General features: G+C 42.8%; 1 protein-coding gene across 7 annotated transcripts in view; it reads left to right on the top strand.

Annotated features, from left to right (window-relative positions):
- NAALADL2 (N-acetylated alpha-linked acidic dipeptidase like 2) overlaps window positions 1-22,680 on the top strand; it is a 649,741-nt gene that overhangs the window by 520,414 nt on the left and 106,647 nt on the right. For all 7 annotated transcript variants that reach the window (XM_081328125.1, XM_081328124.1, XM_081328126.1 and 4 more), the window contains one exon: window positions 17,873-17,968. In XM_081328125.1, coding sequence (XP_081184251.1) covers window positions 17,873-17,968 — 96 coding nt within the window. The remainder of the gene's footprint in view (window positions 1-17,872; window positions 17,969-22,680) is intronic.

Genomic DNA, 22,680 nt, shown 5'->3' with positions numbered 1-22,680 from the left:
ACTAAAACAGTTGTTAAGTGAATTTTGCCCAATTTTCCAACCTTACTTGCCACAGTTGTTAAGTGAATCACCACAGTTAAGTTAGTAGCATGGTTGTTTAAATGAATCTAGCTTCCCTACTGACTTTGTTTGCCAGAATGTTGAGAAAGGTAATCACATGACCCAGGGTCAATGTAACGGTCATAAATATGAGTCAGTTGCCAAGTGTCTGAATTTTGATCATGTCACCATGGGGATGCTGCAATGGCCTTAAGTGTGAAAAAGAAAAGGTCATGCATCACTTTTTCAGTGCCATTGTAACTTTGAATGATCACTAAGCAAGCCGTTTTAAGTCAAGGGCTACCTGTATTAATGTTTAATTATTAAAATATTATTTATTATTATTATGTACAGACCAATGTGAAATCACACCTGCCACTTTATCTGGTGTTGACCCTTCAGATGCATTTCGTTTTTCCCAAGAACTCTTAAGCTGTCATAATGCATCAATGTAGTTTATATGCAGTTCCAAGGAATGTGGGCTTTTATAACTGAGAGATGAAAATTTTGTCAATGTGTAGTTTTTTTAACTGCTGGTTTTTTTTTAATTTGGCAGCAAAAAATGTAGATAACACTGAGATCACCCGGACCAGTTAATTATTGTATTGAACTCATTATTTGCTATCAGGCATTTTTTGCCAAAAACAATGTGAGGGTTTTGGCAAAAAATGTCATAAACTGCAAAATAAATTTGCAGGATGCTGCAAAAAGCCATAATTGTGGGCCAGTTGCCAACTATCCAAAATCTAGCTATGTTATTGAGGTGGGGGGGGGGTTGCTGTTAGTTTTTTAAAGGCACTTCACAGGTGAAAAAAATGGAATGCAGTGGAAATGTGAAAATTTCAGAGAAATATTGCACATGTAGTAGTAACTAAAACCCACTTGCCTTTAGCTGGATAAAGAGTTATTGTTTATATAACTCATATGGCATACATTTCTCAGGGAGATCTACACTTCACAGAGTAGTTGTGACAGCCTAATTGCTAGTTTGTTCAGTTTTGCATCTCTTATCCACAGCACACCACAGGGTGTGAACTAGTTTACACCATCAGCTAGTGGCACTCAAATGGTGACATCTTCCAGGGCTTCTTCCACCAATCTCAACTCATGGCTGGGTAGGTCAGCACCGGCTCGCATTCCTCATGAAGCTAGCCTTTCCCACCAGAGTGGTACCTATTTATCTACTTGCAAGAATGCTTTCCAAGTGTTGGATAGTTAGGGTAGGGCAGGAGCTAGAGGCAAGTGACAGGACCTAACCCCACCCTGCAGTGCCACCATAGCTCAGCAAATCCAGCATCCTTAAGCCCCTGGATTTGCCACCATGGGGCTATCCCTCTTCTGATGCAACTCTTGCCATGAACAAAATCTATGACACTTCATTCAGTATAGATGATTGCACACTGTGTATTAATCCACCTTGTTTTCCTCCCTTCTCAATTCCTGCATTTGTATTATTATTTATTGTACTAGATTATTGTCTTTCCCCCCCTCTTTTGTGACTGATTAATAAGCAATTGTATGTATGATTCTGGCCTCCCCCCTCATTGGAAAAATGAATAGTGGTAATTTGTGTCCAGAAGGCTTTTGTACAACTTGGAAAAACATGGGTACTAAATTTGACCAAGTTTTGACAGATGGCAAAACCCATTCAGTACTCATAGCCTGCCTAGTCACACCTCACATAAATGACAGCAATTGGTGAATACTTTTACTGCTGGCTTGTGATATTTGATGGGAAAATAAATGAAGTCAGGAAACGTCACCAAGTGATTGCCTTAATTTCTCTTCCATTAACACTGTAAAGGCAATGTCATTCAATGAGTTCATTACACAGAACAGATTGGTAGGGCTGGAGGGCACCTTGGATGTCTTCTAGTCCAGAGGTCCCCAACCTTTTGGGCACCAGGGACCAGTTACCTGGACCACAGGGGGCATGGTTTTATGTGCTGCTTGCATCCTGCGGATGGAGCTTTTTGTTTGTGCGGACCAGTTGCTGGCATGCTGCAGCCCAGTACTGGTCACGGACCTGGGGTTGGGGACCCCTGTTCTAGTCCAACCCCCTGCTCAAAGCAGGAGAAGAATAAGGATTAGTGTATGAGAAATGGTAGGGAAGCTGGGAAAGGAATGAAAGTCTGGGTAGACATAAACAATCATGTGATATAAGACAGGTCTGATGTCTCCTTTATCTCATACTTAATCCAGGTAACAAGGAAGCATTTCACAAACATGGAATCTGTGTTAATGGACACAATTATAAATGCAGGTGGAAAATTCCTCTTACAGTTGCCAAGATTCTGATTTTATCCCAGACTAGCATTAAAGATATCTTGGTGAAATGTGTATAATTTTTGCCTCTTTGATCTTACCCTGCTCACCTCACTTTTGTTCCTTTCAATGCAGCCATGAAGAAAGGCCCACAATGATGTGACTCTTGACTTTAAAGGGAACTTTGTGCTCACGTATTAAACTCCGTATACATCCCTGGCTTTTTTTTTATGCCCAGTGAACAGCGGTTGTTTTTGACGAAAAATATCAGTGCTACAGGATCACTTACATTAAAAGGAGCTCTGCTTCTATGACAATTTTTTGTAAAATGATAAAGGTTTCCCTGTCCAGCTGAGTCTGAATGTAGGGCATGGTGCTCATCTCCATTTCTTGGCCAAGGGAGCCAGTGTTGTCCAAAAAGAAGAAATAGGGGTGACATGATAGCAGTGTTCCAGTATTTGAGGGGCTGCCACAAAGAAGAGGGGGGGTCAAACTATTCTCCAAAGCACCAGAGGGCAGGACAAGAAACAATGGTTGGAAACTGACCAAAGAGAGAAGCAACCTGGAATCAAGGAGAAAATTCCTAATAGTGAGGACAATTAACCAGCTTGCTTTCAGAAGTTGTGGGTGCTCCATCACTGGAGGTTTTTTAAGAAGAGATTGGTCGGTCACTTGTCTGAGATGGTATAGGTTTTCCTGCTAGAGCAGGGGGCTGGACTAGAAGACCTCCAAAGTCCCTTCCAGATTCTATTCTATTCTATTCTATTCTATTCTATTCTATTCTATTCTATTCTATTCTATTCTATTCTATTCTATTCTATTCTATTCTATTCTATTCTATTCTATTCTATTCTATTCTATTCTATTCACATGGCTATATACCAAAGGTGCACTGAATACTGTTACCTTCCCACCAAAGTGGTGGAAAGGAGCTGGGGCAGGAATGGGAGCTCAGCATCTTTAACCACTGAGCCATCACGTCCCCTGAAATGTTTGTATCCATTTATTAATCTTAGCCTAACTTGCACTCCTTTCCTTTGCCCTGCTCTTGTTGAAGCTGTTTCTTATCAACAAGGCAAAGTGGGTGGTTCCGCTTTCAGGGACTGTGACATCTGTCAATGAACTTTTTGGATTTGCTCCTGTCTGTCTTGCCGCCCTTCAGTGTTTCACTTCAGCTGTTAGGTGACAGGCATTTATTTTCAGGCATTTGTTTGAAGGAAGAGAAACATTGATCAACGTCGGCTGATGTCAGTTTAGGAGGCCAGAAGCAAGAAGGAAAACCTTTGTCTTATCAGCTAGATTATGTTGGGCGGTTTTCCAATTTGCTATTAGCTAACTCTTGAGATGTTTTTAAAATAATCCCTGAAAGTCGGCAAATTGTCTGTAGGAAAGTTTAATAAAACATTGTATAAATTGAACTGTGCCACCAAAATACACTTCAGGCTGCTTTCTGCAAGAAAAATCCCTTTCCTTGATTACTCAATGTTACTCCAATGTCCTGTATTTGTGAAAAATATTCAAGACTTGCAGAAGCAAAATTATGCATTAAGACTGAAGAGGCCCTCATTAACTAAATGTGCAGGGAGAACTGCCTTGGAATGGGGAAAACTGGAGATTAATTTCATTCTCTGCCTGTCCAAAATCCCAAGTAGAGGAATCTGAGGAAGGCTACATCTGTTTGAATAGTTCCAGTGTAATAGCTCTGCAATTGTTTATATTGCTTGGATGAATAATAGAACTTCTTTGAGTCACTATCTCTAAAAATGCTTGCTTGGGATTAAATTATAAGAAATCTTGAAGGGAAGATTGTTCTGTTGCTCTCTTGGTCTGGTTGCTCAGCCAATAGTCCTAAATCCTGTAGCCCATTTTTTTAACCAAATGTCCAGGAAGTCCTTGTTGATTCTAGTGGTGAATTGTATCTCAATCAACCAGCAGAACAGCTTAGCCCCTGAAATCGTGGGCGCTCCATCGCTGGACATTTTTAAAAAGAGACTGGACAATCACCTATCTGAGATGGTATAGGTCCTCCTGCTTGAGCAGGGGGCTGGACTAGAAGACCTCCAAGGTCCCTTACAGCTCTATTCTATTTCATTCCATTCTGTTCCTTTCCATTCCATTCCATTCCATTCCATTCCATTCCATTCCATTCCATTCCATTCTATTCTATTCTATTCTATTCTATTCTATTCTATTCTATTCTATTCTATTCTATTCTATTCTATTCTATTCTATTCTATTCTATTCTATTCATCTGGCTCTTCTGATCAGACCTGCCCATTTATATGGTTGAATCTCTGGCATAGCTCAGAGCACACAACCATATCAAAGTAGTGCCTCACTCAGAATTTATTTGTTTGTTTGTTTGTTTGTTTGGCTGCCCATGTCATCTAATCAACTCTGTGTGACTTATAACAGATTAGAATCCAATAAAAACAAGTTGAAAACCAATGCACCGACATAAAAACCCCTATTCATAATCAGTTAAAAATATAGAAAAATGATGATAGGATGCAGACGTCCTCCTATATCAGCTCAATATAGACATTGAAAAAGCTTTTCTGCACACACACACACACACACACACACACACACACACACACCAGGCACAACAGTAGAGTCATGCCTTCAGAGTTTTTCTGAAGGCCAGGAAGGTTAGAGATAATCTAAGTTCTAGGGAAGATGATGTTCCACAGAAGGGGCTCCAGATGGCCGATAACATCCCTTTGCTTGTTGCATCATTCCATTAGGAGCCTTGGTGGTGCAGTGGTTAGAATGCAGTATTTCAGGCAAACTCTGGCCACAGCCTGGAATTCGATCCTGATAGGGTTCAAGATTGACTCAGCTTTCCGTCCTTCTGAGATTAGTAAAAGGGAGCAATCTGCTGCTATTGTAAATTGCCCAAAGTGTGCTGTAAAAGGCTACCACAATACCTGTTGCAAAAATTATAGAAATCATAGAGAGGGATTATATTTTTCCTCTGAATAAACTCCAGGAGTAAGATTTGTAGATTTCTGGAAAGAAGCAGTACTTGTTTGCCATTGTGAATGTTGTAAACAACTTGACATATATTGTTTGAGCATGTTTTTCCCTTTAGCTGTTTTCGGTGGCTTATTTATGCTACTTGTTTTACTTTTTTATTTGTTTTTCATGTTGTCGTTTTTTTAAAAAAATTGGATTGTTAGTTATCCATTAGGATTGAAGCAGGATCTAAATATTAGCAATAAATTAGCACTTAGGTCTTTGAAAGGCAAGTTCAAGTTCTACATAGACTATTATCTATTCAGTGCTGACAATTTGTCTGCAATTGTGATTAACCCAGCAATATTTTATTTCTGATTTTTCTCATAAATAAATCAATTCAGCCCACCAAGTCTTGACAAACATTTGAAATAAAGATGAATAGTTACAATGACTCATCCCCGAGATGTGCAGAATTATTCTAATAATGAATTATATTAGTATTCTTTCCCCTGAAATATTACTTGCATAAATACCACACATGCAGAGGGCTTGCAGAGGAAGAATCATTTTACAGAATATATAACCTCATTAATTCTTCTGATAATGATTAATTAGGAAACTTTCAAATATATCACATTTCATGTTTCCAAGGAATGTTGTTGCAGTCTTCAGAACATAAGTCTACCTAGTTCTCAAATGTCTTAAACATATAGCTGATGTATGATTTGAATTGTTGTTTACATTGATACAAATCTGTATTTCACCTATTGTGTGCAACTGTTTCCCTCACCGCCCTGAGTCCTTCGGGAGAAGGGCGGTATATAAATTAAATTAAATAAATTAAATTAAATAAAGCGAATGCAGTGGTGAGCCCTTTTAAAAACTTTATTCACCCAATTTGTTATCCTGATCTCTCTCTCCAGTTGTGAATTCAAATGAGGTCTCTGTGATTTAAGAGGAGTATTTGGGCATCTAATTAAACCCCAAAATGGACAGGTTCCTACAAGCTGGTCATGATAACCTGTTGTGTAGTGTGGATTTCCACCAAAGAGAAAATGTTAGTAGAACACACAAGCTATAAGTGAAGTTTAGATAATCTATGATCAACCCATATCCCTCAAAACACAGTGAACCACAGAAATGTTGCAACTGCTTTTCATAATGCATAAGGAGACCATGTTTTGCAATCTCTGTTTTTTTCTGTTTCTTTGTAAAGTTCTTTTCTTTTCAAAAACACAATGGAAGTGCTGGGATGGGTGCAGGAAGTTTCAATTTTTCTAGCAATTACTAGAATTACCATGTACCTGGAATGGCAATGTGGAAGGCCATTGTTATTTTGAAGAGTTTAGTGACATGTTTTGATTTTGCCTTCATGCTAAAAACAATCTAAAAGTCTAGAGCTTATTCTGAGCTAACCTTTTCCCTTTTCCCTTTTGTTTACTGAATAAAGGAGAAGCGGGTGGGGGGAAGGAAGAAACATTCGTGTAGCTTCAAAGCTTTTTTTCACTGTGAAAGTCGAAGACATTCCATTTCCATTCCTGAATCATATGCTACCCTGTCAAGATCAGGTTTTGCAATCTCCTGATCACAACAGAGCCATGAGGTCATGATGCTAAGGTTTTGATAAAATCCTTGGGGTTGTTCTTTATTTGGAGATTCTGCATGAAACAGTGGAAATTGGCTGCCCTTGGGAAATCTTGCTGTCATTATTAAGTTGCTTCTGAGATTTGGTTATTATCTTGCTTGATATGTATGCTTTTTATGTTATGTTTTTAAATCTGTTTGCATGAGCTAATAATCAAGCTTAAAATCCCTTTATTGTCTCTTTCTTTGATTTGATTTTATTACTTTATTCTTTTATTTATTTATTTATTACATTAATTATTTGGTCAAGTATGGTTAGACACACAGGGAATTTGTCTCTAGTACACTGAGTGCTTCTATACTGGATACAAATTTCTTGTGTGTCTAATCACACTTGGCCAAATAAATATAGTATCTGGATACAAAATAACCAATTGCCTGGGCACCTGATCACTGCCCTGAGGTTTGACAAAATAGTACCTCACTAGGATAAGGTGGTGGAACAAAATGTATATCTATAGAGATGATTGCAGAACTTAAGTGGGCAAGGAGGAGATTGTAGGAGTGTTCACCATAGAAATACAGTATACAAAAGACACACACATTCAGCTTCAGGATGATGGTCACTAGTTATTCCTGGATTTAACAGATAAGTGGAAATTTTCAGCACTAAGGACAGGGACTGAACATTCCCAGTATGCATATAGCAACATAGAATATTTAGTACTTGTTAAAATAATAAATAAATAAATAAATAAATAAATGAATGAATGAATGAATGAATGAATAAATAAATAAAGTTTATAGAGAAGTCATTGAGTTACTTGAGAAAATTGTAGAATATGCTTTTATGAAGCATTCAGCTTAGTTACTGAGTTAATCACTTTCTGGTGTTCGGAATCTGTCAAAGCATAAATAAAAATCTACAGTGTTACAACACCATAGACCAGTGATTCTAAATTTTTCTTCATTGTGGATCCCTTCTGTGCCATGGACCATGACCATGGCCCACCAAGACTTAACTCAAAATTTAAATAATAACATTTCTTCAAGCCTTTGCGGACCCCTGTGATGAAATCATGGCCCTCCAGTGTTCCGTGGACCACAGGTAGAGAAACACTGCTATAGACCACATAGAAATCTATAAAGCCAGTTTAGCATGTTTCACAAATGCATCTATTAATAAGCTATTACATTTGAACCTCAATCTAAGCAATCCATTTTGTATTCCAACTTATCACTCCATCACTCTAAGAAGTAAAGCAAAAGAAATTTCTCCCCATTTATATGCAGATCTTTAAAGCCTTGTCATGATGTCTTGGTCAAAAAGATACCATAGAACTTTGAATTATTGATCCTATCACACAAGCAACCCTTTTCTGAATGCCCAGTGGTGTGGATAATGGAGAAGACTGAAGTAATGGAGGAAAACATCAAGAAAGGGCTTAGAAATTGACTCGGTTTTGAGAACATGTGTTTAATTAATGTTAAACTGACCAATATGGTGGGTAGTAGTTTGCATTATACATGACACTTGGTGAGTCTGAAAGCCTGTTCAGACCTTTGCCAAATGTATATTTCTCTTGAAATGTCACAATTGTCCAAACATGTTTAGTCAAGCTAGACTTTTTATAAAGAAGAGATAAGATGCCTCAAGAAGAAGGTATTTTTTTAACTTTTCTGTCTCTTTCAGCTAGCAAAACATAAAGCAATCAAAGCCCCAGGGTAGAGTCCAAGTTCTCAAAAGCAAGCAGGCACATTATGAGATGCCAGGCATGACAAATCAATCCTGTTAAATTTTCAAGCAGCATTAATATTACTTTTAAAGCCCAAAGCTTTCATTTCTACACTTCACAGCAAAGTAAAGAGCTTTCTGGCAAGTAAAGAATGAAATAATCATCATTTTGACATTAATCATCTCCTAAATTCAGGTCTCAAGTAAATGTGAATATAAGGAGTTTAGCATCTGACAGCTGACTTTTGTCAGGAGACTTTCAGAAATGTGCTCCTCAAATACAGGTGCTTATTACATAGGGACAATGTTCTTACTTTGGAAAGAACAATAAGCAGTCTGCCCAGCAGAGTATATTCCCCTAAGCCAGGGGTCAGCAACCTGAAACAGTGAAAGAGCCACTCGGAACCGGTTCCCTCACAAAAGGAAAAACTGGGAGCCACAAAAAATGTGTGCACATGCGCGTACATGCGAGCATGCGCAGAACAGGGTTTGACTGAAGAGTGGAGCCAAGGCGAGATATGCACCTACCCTGCATATTTGAATTGATTGGTTGAACTTTTTTAGTCCCACTTTTTTGTTTTTTGGACTGCACATTTCAGAGGACTGGGAGCCGCATGCGGCTCCGGAGCCGTGATTTGCAGACCTGTGCCCTAAGCAGTGGGAGTAGATTGGATAATTGCACATTAGAAGCTTGACTTGGTGCCAGTTCGCTGTTGTTTTTAATGGTTTGATCGGTTTAGTTTTATAGTGTTAATGTGTGATTTTACATGTTTTAACTTTTGATTGGGAGCTATCTGAAGTAGGTTGGAAGATGGGTGGTTGAGTAAATGTTTTAAATAAGTAAATAAAGTAACATTCTCAAACCACAATCCAGCTGAACTACTGATATTCCTTCTCCTTTTTCTGATTGCAGTAAGTTATGAAAATATACTGGTTTCACATAGTAGATATGGATGTTAAAGTGGAGAATTCTGTTGAATATTTACACACACACACACACACACACACACACACCAAAAGACAACAAAAGAGAGAGTGGGGTTTGAGCATTAGAGCAGTAAAAGCATTGATCTACTACATAACTGCAATGAAAAGGTCAGATTCCACACCAAGATCATTAGGAAATGACTCCAAGACAAAAATGTTAATGTTGTAATATTATATGCCCCATAAGTATAAATCCAGAATTTTGGTTCAGATCCAGTCACTGTTTTTTCTTTTCCTTTTAAAGATATTGCCAAGCTAAGAAAGCTTCAGAAAGCAGCTCCTAGAACATTGTTTCATCATGAAGAAATTAGGAGTTTAATACCTATTTTTTTAGTTTGAAAAGAAGTGAAATTTCACACATGCGGTAAACAGGCAGGCAGCTATCCATGGTGTGGAAAAGAAGGACAGAAAATGTAGCCCATTAAAAGCAAACTCAAAAGGAAATTTAATCAAATTCTTAATGTTGAACATTTCAACAGGATCATATAAACAAACATGCTTGATAACTAAAATATATATTATAGCTGGAGAAGATCTTAATCTTAAAGTTTATTTGTGAGTAGAATCAAGGAGATGAGTGCAAATGTAAAATTTTAATGAGAGAAAATAATGAAGTTTCAGTAATTTAAGTTAGCTGTTCCAATAATTTTATACACATTAATATGTGTATTAGGTTGGCTTGTAGGTGGATTAAAAAATTGGGCTGAATTGACTCCATTAGCTATATTGAAGAAGGGAGGAGGAGGAGGAGGAGGAGGAGGAGGAGGAGGAGGAGGAGGAGGAGGAGGAGGACTTTCCAACAGATCTGCTACAGAGAAGGCTGAGGAACACTAATTACATAATCTGACATGGAGGAATCGAGCAGTCTTGAGCGTGTTATCTGGACTGAGTTTGTAATGTATACAAACACACATGTTCAAACGTTATTAACAAGTTATAACCGTTTATTCTATGAGGTAAACACCACTGACAGGGAAACACGCAGGAACTTTGACAGCTGTCAAAGTTCCCCGCCAGGGCGCAGGCGCAGCCATTTGACAGCTCGCGGCTGTCAAAACACAGAAGCCGACTCACCACGTGGAAAGAAGAACTGTCAAGATGCGACAGTGGTGATTGGTTCAGCAAGACGCGGCGCCAAAAGAAACGAACCTGATTGGACTACACTGACAGCTGCCGGCTATAAAAGCTGGACAAGTTATTCTGTTCTTTGCCTTGTTCTAAATAAAATCCTAGTTAAGTAACCTGTCGTCCCGAGTGGTCCTTCGGCTACTTCACTGGCGACGAAGGTGGGATCGCTCCGGAGCTGAAGTCACGGCCGAGAAAGGGAATTCCCGGCCAAGAGCAGTCACTGGAAGTTTTAACTTCCGAACGGAGCGAGACCAGGACCGGACGACATGGCCAACTTCGGGCGTGTGAGGGAATTCGATACCCGCCATCCGGAGAGATGGCAATCACACCTGGGACAGGTCGAGGGTTTCCTCCTCGTCAGTAAAATTACCGACGACAGAGCAAAGGCCGCCGCCCTCCTGTACATCAGCGGGCCCCCGGTATACGACGACGCTGTCGGGCTGTTCAGCCCAGTGCCCATCACTGAAGTCTCCTACGCGGACCTGGTCGACCAGCTCAACAAACAATACATGCCAGCTTGCTCAGAGCTGTACTGGCGAGTGCAATTCGCCCAGAAGAAGCAGCGACCGGACGAGCCCGCAAACAACTTCATCGCCGGGGTCAGGCATGCCGCTCGCAACTGCAGCTTCCCTGACCTGGAAGACCGCATCCGGGACCAAGTGGTAATAGGCTTAAGGGATGAACGTCTCCAGAAAAAACTTACGTCAAAGCCCGACATGAGCCTAGCCGAACTTACCTGAGAAATAATGGCCTATGAATATAACCACAAGAAAAAAGCGGCCACATCAACACCGGAAAGTCCAGCAACCGTATACCATGAAAACGCAACCTTCAGCGATGACGACGAGTCAGTAGACTTCACTGACGGAGAGGCCCTACAACGCAGGATGGAGCGACGACAACAGCGAAGAAACGACACCTCAGACCGCCAAAGAACCAGAAACCCCCTGCCACCACGACACGATCAGCGGGCTATATGCGCCAGCTGCGGGGGCAACCATGCCAGGGGAAGCTGCCGGTTCCGAAACGCAAAATGCCACAATTGCGGTAAAACCGGCCACATCAAGCCAGTGTGCCGAAGCCGGCCCCGCGACAACGTGCATGATCTGGAGGCCAACCCCCCAGGTAGGCCAATCACCCATGACAACAGGGGAGGAACACCAGGGGACCTAGTGGAAACGATAGACAAGGTACACAGTCTAAGCCCGAAAGTAAAGATCAGGGTAAAAATTCAAGGTGTCACCTGCCACATGGAGGTGGACTCCGGGTCAGCAGTCTCCTTAATATCGTTTAAAACGTATCAGGAGATCTGCCAACGGAGTAACAGAGAAATTCCTCTTAAAAAAACCCAGGTCCACCTAGCAGACTTCCAAAAAACCCCCATTCCACTAAAAGGGAAGGCTAAGGTCACAGTTGAATACAAAAAATTCAAGGGACCCCTAGAAGTCTTAGTGACTCCAGGGAACCGCACCAATCTAATCGGGCTGAACTGGTTCAGCCCCCTGGGCATCGCCATTACTGGGGTTAACACAGTGCAAGCCTCAAGCCTCGAAGCCGTCTGCAACAAGTATGCAGACGTCTTCGATGGCACACTAGGGAAATACACCGGCCCTCCCATCTCCTTAAAATTAAATCCATCCATCCAACCCATAAGAATAAGGGCTAGGAGGGTTCCATTCGCCCTCAAAGAGAAAATAGAGAACGAATTAGAACGCCTCGTAAGACTAGGGGTACTGGAACCTACTGAAGGGGGAAGCTGGGAGACACCAATAGTCACCCCAATGAAACCTAACGGGGAAATTAGATTATGTGCAGACTTAACCTAGCTCTAAGCCCCCATGCTTACCCGGTGCCAGCGGTGAGGGACGTCCTCGCTTCCATCCGCTCCGGCACCATTTTTGCAAAACTTGATCTGACACAGGCGTACTTGCAACTGCTTGTCACAAATGACACCGCGGAAGCTCAAACAATTGTCACACACCGCGGAGCTTTTAAAGTGAAAAGACTTCAATTCGGCATCTCGGCAGCCCCGGGTATTTTCCAAGGTATCATGGAGAAAACCTTAAAAGGAATACCCGGGGTTTGCCCCTATTTCGACGATGTCCTCATCGCCGGAGAAAACGAAGCAAACTTAGCTGACAGACTGTCAGCTGTGCTGAGCCGGCTCAGAGAAGCCGGTCTCAAACTTAAACGAGAAAAGTGCTCCATCGGAGTCACTACCACAGAGTTCCTAGGGTACAAAATAGACGCCCAGGGCATCCACCCCACTACAGAAAAATTAAAAGCTATTCAAACAGCTCCCAGTCCGAAAAATAAACAAGAACTCCAAGCCTTTTGGGGATTGTTAAACTTCTATCATGCCTTCCTTCCCCACAAAGCCACTATAGCTGAACCTCTCCACAGACTCCTGGACAAGGGCACTGCCTGGTCCTGGACCAAAACGCATGAAAATAGCTTCCAGTCATTGAAAAATATTATTTGTAACAGTTCAACTGTCATGCTCTTTAGAGAAGACACACCAGTAGGCATCGCTTGCGATGCATCTCCCTATGGAATTGGGGCGGTACTAAGCCACCTATACAAGGATGGCACCCAAAGACCCATAGCCTTTTATTCCCGCACACTTTCAAAAGCTGAAAGAAACTACGCGCAGATTGACAGAGAAGCGCTAGCAATAGTCGCAGGGGTAAAAAAGTTCCACGACTATCTCTACAGGAGACCCTTTACTATATTCACGGATCACAAACCCCTGCTAGGAATATTCACCTGGGACAAAACAACCCCACAGATTCTATCACCAAGAATCCTGCGTTGGTCCACCTTCTTGTCAGCATATTCGTACAAATTAATACACAAGCCAGGGAAAGAATTAGGACACACAGATTGCCTCAGCAGACTACCCATTAAAAGCAATGACACTGACCCAGCTCCTGCAGGGCTCATTCTGGCAATATCACAACTGCCAGACTGCCCCCTTTCCGCCAAAATCATAGCAAAAAATTCAGCCAAGGACAAAGTCCTGAGCAGGATTCTTAGGTGGACAACCACAGGATGGCCAGCCAAAAATCCACACCCACAATTCCAGCCATACTATAACAGACAAAACGAAATGTCATCACATTTGGGATGCCTTCTGTGGGGGAACAGAGTAGTGATACCAGACAAAAACATAGCACAAACCCTAGACACCCTACACGAAGGACATCCAGGCATAGTTAAAATGAAAGCCCTAGCCAGGAGTTATGTGTGGTGGCCAGGCATAGATAAAGATATAGAAAAACATGTGGGAGGGTGCTAGCCCTGCCAAGCAACGAGAAGCAAACCACCCCAGGCCCCAGTCCATAGATGGGAAACAACAAAAAACCCATGGTCACACATACATCTAGACTTTGCAGGACCAATCCAAGGGCAAAGTTTCCTAATAATAGTTGACAGCTACTCAAAATGGCTAGAAGTAATCCCTCTTAGGAAAACCACTTCAGCTGCCACCATACAAGCCCTTAGAAAGGTCTTCGCCACCCACGGCCTCCCAGACACCATGGTTTCAGACAATGGACCACAATTCACCTCTCGTGAATTTCAGATGTTCGCTATGAAGAACTGTATTAGGCTGGTCACTTCCGCACCGTTCCACCCATCGACGAACGGGATGGCTGAAATTATGGTGCGCTCAACGAAAGAAGCATTAAAAAAGTTCGTAAAGGGGAACTGGCAGCAACGACTCAGCCAGTTCCTGATGGCGCAACACACAACTCCCTGTACTGCAACCGGCAAGACACCAGCGGAGCTAAGGTGGGGAAGGAGACTGATAACGCGGCTCGACAGACTGCATCCCGACACTTATACAGCAGAACCAGATCACCCCCCCACCCCGCACATTTAAACCAGGGCAAATGATCTGGGCACGATCATACACATCCAAAGACAAATGGGTCCAAGGGACTGTGTTACAACAAACAGGACCCATTTCCTATTTAATACATACGCCTACTGAAGGCAACTTGCGACGGCACTTAGATCAGCTCAGGCCAAGACAACCACAACACCACCCAGACCTTCCCCCACCAGACAGCCAAACCCCACCCCCCTGGACATCATACCTGCACCAGAGCAGGAAGAAGGGGAACAAGAAAACATACCACCACCGGAACACGAAAACGCACCCCCCCCAAGACGTTCTAACAGAAACAGAAGAGCACCAGCATATTTAAGGGACTATGAATGGGCCGGCTCCAACAACCAACAAGGGGGGGGGAAACAATCCAGGGGAGGGGTAAGGGGTGTAATGTATACAAACACACATGTTCAAACGTTATTAACAAGTTATAACCGTTTATTCTATGAGGTAAACACCACTGACAGGGAAACACGCGGGAACTTTGACAGCTGTCAAAGTTCCTCGCCAGGGCGCAGGCGCAGCCATTTGACAGCTTGCGGCTGTCAAAACACAGAAGCCGACTCACCATGCGGAAAGAAGAACTGTCAAGACGCGACGGCGGTGATTGGTTCAGCAAGACGCGGCGCCAAAAGAAACGAACCTGATTGGACTACACTGACAGCCGCCGGCTATAAAAGCCGGACAAGTTATTCTGTTCTTTGCCTTGTTCTAAATAAAATCCTAGTTAAGTAACCTGTCATCCCGAGTGGTCCTTCGGCTACTTCAGAGTTCGACCCTGTTTCCCCTGATGACGTGGACAGGATCATGAGGAGACTGAGCTCCACTACTTGTTTACTGGACCCGTGCCCCTCCTGGCTGGTTTATGTGGCCCGGGAGGAGACACGAGGCTGGTTCCAGGCAGTAATAACTGCTTCCTTGAAGGAGGGCATCTTTCCCGCCGCCTTGAAGGAGGCAGTGGTGAGACCCCTCCTCAAGAAGCCTGCCCTGGACCCGGCTGTTTTAAATAACTACCGTCCGGTCTCCAACCTTCTCTTTTTGGCGAAGGTTGTTGAGAGTGTGGTGGCGCATCAGCTTCCTCTGTTCCTGGAGGAAACTGATTATCTTGACCCGTACCAATCGGGTTTCAGGCCTGGGTACAGCACAGAGACGGCATTGGTCATGCTTGTGAATGATCTCTGGCGGGCTCGGGACAGGGGATGTTCCTCTGTCCTAGTCCTATTAGACCTCTCAGAGGCTTTTGATACCATCGACCATGGCATCCTACTGCAGCGTCTCAGGGGGTTGGGAGTGGGAGGCACTGTTTTACAGTGGTTCTCCTCCTATCTCCTGGGCCACTTGCAGTCAGTGTTGATGGGAGGGCAGAGGTCCTCCACGAGGTCTCTTGTTTGTGGAGTCCCTCATGGGTCAGTCCTCTCTCCCCTCCTGTTCAACATCTACATGAAACTTCTGGGTGAGCTTATTTGTGGTTTCGGGGTGGGGTATCATCAGTACGCTGATGATACCCAACTTTTTCTTTCCACCCTGAACCAACCCAGTGATGCACTCAACGTGATGTCCCATTGCTTGGAGGCGGTCTGGGTTTGAATGGGGAGAAACAGGCTTCGTCTCAATCCTGCCAAGACTGAGTGGCTGTGCATACCGGCATCTCAGGTTAGCCAGGCTGTTCCATCATTAATGATGGGGGGTGAGGTGTTACCCCCCGTTGATAGGGCTCGCAACTTGGGCATCCTCTTGGATTCACAGCTCAGCTTTGAAGACCATATAGGAGCCGTGACCAGGGGTCTTTTGCCCAGGTTTGCCGAGCTGCGGCCCTATCTGGACTGAGATGCCCTACGCAGTCACCCATGTGCTCGTGTCCTCCCGGCTAGACTACTGCAACGCTCTCTACATGGGGCTGCCCTTGAGGACCACTCAGAGGCTTCAACTGGTGCAGAATGCAGCCGCGCGAGTTGTGATGGGAGTTTCCCGATACTCCCATGTAACACCTCTTCTCCGTGAGCTGCATTGGCTTCTGGTTGCCCTCTGGGTGAGATTCAAGGTGCTGGTAATGACCTATAAAGCCCTAAATGGCTTGGGTCCAGATTATCTAAGGGAACACCTGCTGCCGGCATCAACTTCCCATCGTCCTGTGTGCTCCCACAGGGAGGGCCTTCTCAGGGTACCACCAGTTAAGGAATGCTGGCGGGTTATTCCCAGGGGAAGAGCGTTCTCTGTGGGCATGCCGGCCCTATGGAACCAACTTCCCACGGAACTTAGGACTGCCCCCGACCTTCGTTCATTTCGCTAGGACCTGAAAACTTGGCTCTTCAAGCTGTCTGGCCCAGACTGAGGGGTTTTAATTTTTAATTGGCTTTTAGTTTTAAATTTCAGGGACTTGAATTAATTAATTCTTTTAACTGATTTTAATTTTTGTATGTTATGTTTTTAATTTTCCCTGTAAACCGCCCTGAGTCCTACGGGAATAGGGCAGTATATAAATTTAATAAAATAAATAAAATAAATAAATAATGTACTCACTTAAGATGAACTGAGTATTTGTAGTCCTAGGCCCTAGGATACATTACCTGCCTTTCATTTCATAATTTGCAAAGCTCTCAAGACTACCTTATTCCATCATGCTTGACTAACTGTTGGAAATCCCTGTGTTGTTGCATTACTAATTTTAGTTTTTATTTTATTGTTAGCTTTTTTTTACTAGAATTTTTTTAAAACTTTATTTTTCACTCAGAGTCTGTCTTGATTGGTGTAGACTACAAACATTGTAAATAAGTACATAAATAAATAGCCAATAAACACAATGCTTAATTCAAAAGCCCAGTGCTAAATATTGACCTGTTTATACAGTATATAAAAAACCCTATATAATGCAAAATGAACTACAAATATCCTTCTGGCTTTTGTAATTCTGTTTGAACATACATAATCTCTGCCTTTCAAAATTTTGGATTATTAATACAGATTGTTTTCTCCTTGAGGTGAAAGAATATAGTTAATGATTCAACAAGGGACATGCATACATGAAAATGGATGCCATTACAACAATGTCTTGTTTGTTTATTTGTTTTAAAAAAAATAAAAATATATATATAGTTCATTGTTTCTGAAACTCTGTTGAAATGAGTAAACTGGATCACTGAAATGAAGTCTAATCACCAACACAATCTTTAAAGGAATTTGAAATCCTTTAAACCATAGACAAAAGCCAATAAAGCTTCTAAGGAAGGAAATCAATATGAAGTCTTAAAGGTTTCTCTCCCTCTCTCTCACTTACACAGATATCAAGCTTTCTTTCTGAAGCTGTTTTTCCTGAGTCTTCGACAATATCCACAAACCTGGATTCTTCCTTTCGCCTGCACGAATCCATCACTAAGGTAAAGGCAATTAAGATGTCTCATCTCACAGTGATGTAAGCATTTCTTTCATGTGGACCAATCATGAATGAATAATTCACTGTTTTCAGAGGTGTTTGAAAGCATTTATTGATGAGCCTCTACTGACAGTTTGATTGATGATTTAAATGCAGCCACAGTATTATTCTGTGCATAGTTCTTTCAAAAGAGAGTCCCACTGATCTCGTAAGTATAAGATTCGAGGCTTAAGTCTTGTATTTCAGGATTCAGAATAAGGGGATTTCCAAATTCAGGTATAAAGGTATCTGTTCACTTGCTCATTGGAAGAGCAGTTGTAAGATTGTTTCTAACACATTAGGTCGATTCCAAATATCTGCTGCATTTAATAGCCCAAGATATGTCGTGCTTTTCATGTGATCAGGAAAAGATTCTACACAGCTCTTTTTTGTCCAGATGAAAAATATATATATATATTTGTCTTTTATGAAGTAGGCGAGAGCTCAGGTAGAACAGAAAATATGTATGTGCTGAAGTGGAGAAAGGTGATAAGCTAAGGTGGTCTTCCTTCAGTCCCAGGTTTAAAATTGGAAATTAAGAATTCAGTTATCCAATCTTATAAAATAAATTGATTCAAGTCTTAAGAAATATATGTTTCTTGTGATTTAAAAATGGATAGTGCTTATCTGTGTTTAATGCATCTCTCAAGAATGTTGTGTTTTTTTCAAAAATATGCATATGAACTTTTTGGTCTTAGAATTTTTTTTAACTCCTGTGATTTAGTCCTGTCTAACTGTAGCTCAATTTTGGAGTCATGTTATAGCATATGTTTAAGCAAATTTGGAAAGAACTGTAACAATGGATAACAGAATTGCAATGTTAAATTATATTGCCAAAATGTGAAATTCGTACTTTTTTTTCTTTTTGCTTTATCAAGTCTGCAGCTCAGCAAAGGATAATCCTAATAAATGAAAAGAAATATATCTTCCTGAAATTAAAAAATAGATTTAAGATGTTTTTTAAATCCTTTATGAAAACCTTTACATTCCAAAAATGAAAAAAATAAATAAATGTAGTATTATGTTTCTGAATAGTCTACATTTAATTATAAGTTTAAGGATTGAATTAATCCCTTATCCTTAACAAATTGATATGACATGAATTGTTTGTGTAATGTTACATACAAATGTAATATTATGTATTGCTTTTTTCTCTTTTTTAATAGTTACGGTAGCTTATTTTAATCACTACACTGTAGTTAGGATTTTTCACATTGTGTAATCTCCATATATTTTGCATTGCACTTTTTATAACTCACTAAAACTTCCTGTCAGGAAATTCCTCCTTATTTCCAAGTTGAGTCTGACAAGCTTCCACCCATTGCTTCTTGTCCTGCTTTCTGATGTCCTAGAGAATAAGTCAATCACCTCTTTTCTGTGACAGCCCTTCAAGTATTGAAAGAGAGCTACTCTGATAGGTTAGATGTACTTAGCTCCTTCAACTGTTCATTATATGGTTTAGCCTTCAGATACCTTATCATTTTTGTTGCTCTTCTCTTCATTCTTTCTAGGGCCTCAGCATTTTTTTTATTATTTTTTTTATTTTTTTGAATCATGGTGACCAGAACTGGATGCAGTATTCCAAGTGTGGTCTCACCACTGCAGATTGTATTAGCTTCTGGGGGTAGCTGCGGCACATTGTTGACCCATACTTTAGCAGTGATCCACCAAGATGCCTAGATCCCTTTTACTTTTACTACTGTTGAGCCAGGTACCTCCTCTTCTGTATCTAAGTACAGGACCTTACTGTTCTCACCACTGAATGGATATCATTATATATTTAACGATATCCTTAAGGATATTTAGCAAGGTTTTAAGATATTGCATGTAGAAATAGAATTTATGTTGAAACATTTCTTTTATACTTCCTGGTAGATGATGCTAAAGTGTTTTGAGTATTCTTTTCGGTTTTGTAATCTTTTCTGCTCATGCTAAGGCCAACTAGTTGCTAGAAATACATATAACCCCATTAAACACAAAGAATTTAGATCATTCTTCTTTAGTAGAGCAATAAAGCTGTGAATTGCTTTTCCCTATACCTTCCAAACCCTGTCATTTCATTTGAGAATTCAAGATTATTTGATAATACATTTTAAAAATCCCTTCAATTTAAGATGGGATTATCATTCCAATTTTCATTTAGGCTTCAGAAATTCCACGGAATTAATAGATAAGAACAAGATTTTGTACTCTGGCCATATTAGCTGAAGCTTTGTTCAGTCTCATATGTTATTGGGGAGTTATTAGTCAAGGTCCTTACACCCACTTTGCATTGGTCTTTCAGGTTAACCTTGGGTGAAAAAAAATGTCCACGTGGATGTTACATATTCACACACACAACAAAACCCCCTCACATCTATAAGGGATCCCCGGCAGCCGTTGACAGCCGTCAAAAGGCTGCCGCGGCATTCCCCCCCACACACGCGGCTAGCGGCCGATTCTGACAGCTGTCAAACTGCCGTGCATGCGCAGTACACTGACAGCTGTCAAACCGGCCGACTCTGACAGCTGTCAACTGCCGCGCATGCGCAGTACACTGACAGCTGTCAAACTCCAGAGAACCGCCCATGCGCAGCTCAACCAGAGCTGTCAAAGCTGCCAGCTGGCCCCGGCAACAAGCCGGTTCAGCTGCGCCTACCTTTAGCCGGTCTCTCTCTTATTGGGCGTTCTTGCTTGGCGGGAGAACCCTGTTTGTTTATTGGTTCTTGATGTTGTTGTTGTTGTTCCTGATGACTATAAATACGGGGGATTCCCGGCGTTGTTTTGCCCGGGACCTCTGCCCAATAAACGCATTGTTTTGGACCGTGCCTGCTGTCTCCTGTCGTCTCTCAAGACAATCCACCTGGCGACGAGGATGGGATACGGGTCTGCTTGTTAGCTGAAGTCACTAGCTGAAGCCACAAGTGAAGGAGGGAAGCCGTCCCACCAGCTGACACCGCTGAAGTCACTTGCTGGTCGGGAGAGCCCTCCACGCACACCACCCCAAGCAGACCCGTGGACCTGACAGTATGGCAAATCTTGGGCATGTCCGAGAATTTGATGTCTCCCAGCCCGAGGGCTGGGAATCGCATCTCGGGCAAGTGGAGGGGTACCTCCTCGTCAACAACATTGTCGAGGATCGCCCCAAAGCCGCGGCGCTCCTTTGCCTCAGCGGCCCGGCGGTCTATGATGTCGCCGTAGGGCTCTGCGACCCTGCTCCGGTGGCTTCTGTGCCATACGCCGAGCTGGTCGACCGCCTCAATCGTCATTTCGCCCCGAGACGGTCCGAGCTGTACTGGCACTTGAACTTCGCCCGCCAGTACCAACGACCAGGCGAGTCGGCCAAATCATTCATAGCAACGGTCCGACAAGCGGCCCGACGCTGCCGTTTCCCGGACCTCGAGGACCGCATAAGGGACCAGGTCATCGTCGGTCTGCGAAACCTGAAGCTCCAGAAGAAGCTCGTCACTAAGCCGACGATGGGCCTGGCCGAATTAACAATAGAAATTATGGCATATGAAGATAGCCATCGGGAAGACGCGCTGCCACCTGGGAAAACCTTCACAGGGTCAGTCCACCACGACTGCCCTAGAAATGCCGACCCAGGAACGGCCGAACAGAAGACTGAAGTGGACGCCATCCGTCCGAGACCCACCAACCCACAGACTCGCCGGGAGGGCGACAAAAGACCAGATCGTCCGGCCGGAGGCCCAAGGGAGACCACCAACCGCTCTAAGTGCACCAGCTGTGGTGGCAACCATGCCAGGGCATCATGAAAATTTCGAAACGCCAAGTGCCACGGCTGCGGCAAAACTGGCCACATTCGCTCCGCCTGCCGCAGCACCGGCCGCAAGACCCTTCACGACCTGGAGGCGGCCCCGGAAGGTAATATTCCCTCCCCCAAATTGCCAGGGAAGGCCCTACGGTCATCCGTCATGACCACTAGCACGGACCAGGGGCTCTTAACTACCAGCTTCATCCGCCCCAAAATTAAAATTCAGGTCCGGATTAAGGGAATCCCTGGGGTCTGCCCCTATTTCGATGACGTGCTCATCGCGGGGGAATCGGAAGAAATACTAGCTGACAGGCTGCAGGAGGTGCTTCAAAGGTTCCGCACCGCCGGCCTCAAATTAAAAAAGGAAAAGTGCTCCATTGGAGTTCCTTCTACGGAATTCCTGGGGTACAAAATTGACGCTAATGGAATCCACCCCACGGATTCTAAAGTCAGAGCCATCAGGGCAGCACCACCTCCCAAAAATAAGGCAGAACTACAAGCCTTTTTGGGTCTCATAAACTTCTATCATGCCTTCCTCCCCCACAAAGCTTCCATAGCAGAACCGCTCCACAGGCTATTAGACAAAGGAGCCCAGTGGCTCTGGACCCAAGCCCACGACGACAGTTTTAACAAATTAAAACTACTCCTTTCAAGCAAGTCCGCTGTCACCCACTACAAAGAGAAAATGCCCCTCTGTGTCGCTTGCGACGCCTCCCCCTATGGCATAGGCGCCGTCCTCAGCCACCTCCATAGCGATGGAACCCAATCCCCCATCGCATACTACTCCAGGACCTTGTCCAAAGCCGAGCGCAATTACGCGCAAATTGACAAGGAGGCCCTAGCATTAGTGGCGAGCGTGAAGAAATTTCACGATTACTTATACGGCCACCACTTTACAATTTTCACTGACCACAAACCCCTGC

The sequence above is a fragment of the Vipera berus genome (genome assembly GCF_964194415.1).
Source record: "Vipera berus genome assembly, chromosome: 5".
Lineage (NCBI taxonomy): Eukaryota > Metazoa > Chordata > Lepidosauria > Squamata > Viperidae > Vipera > Vipera berus.
This window is presented reverse-complemented; position numbering and strand designations above follow the sequence as displayed.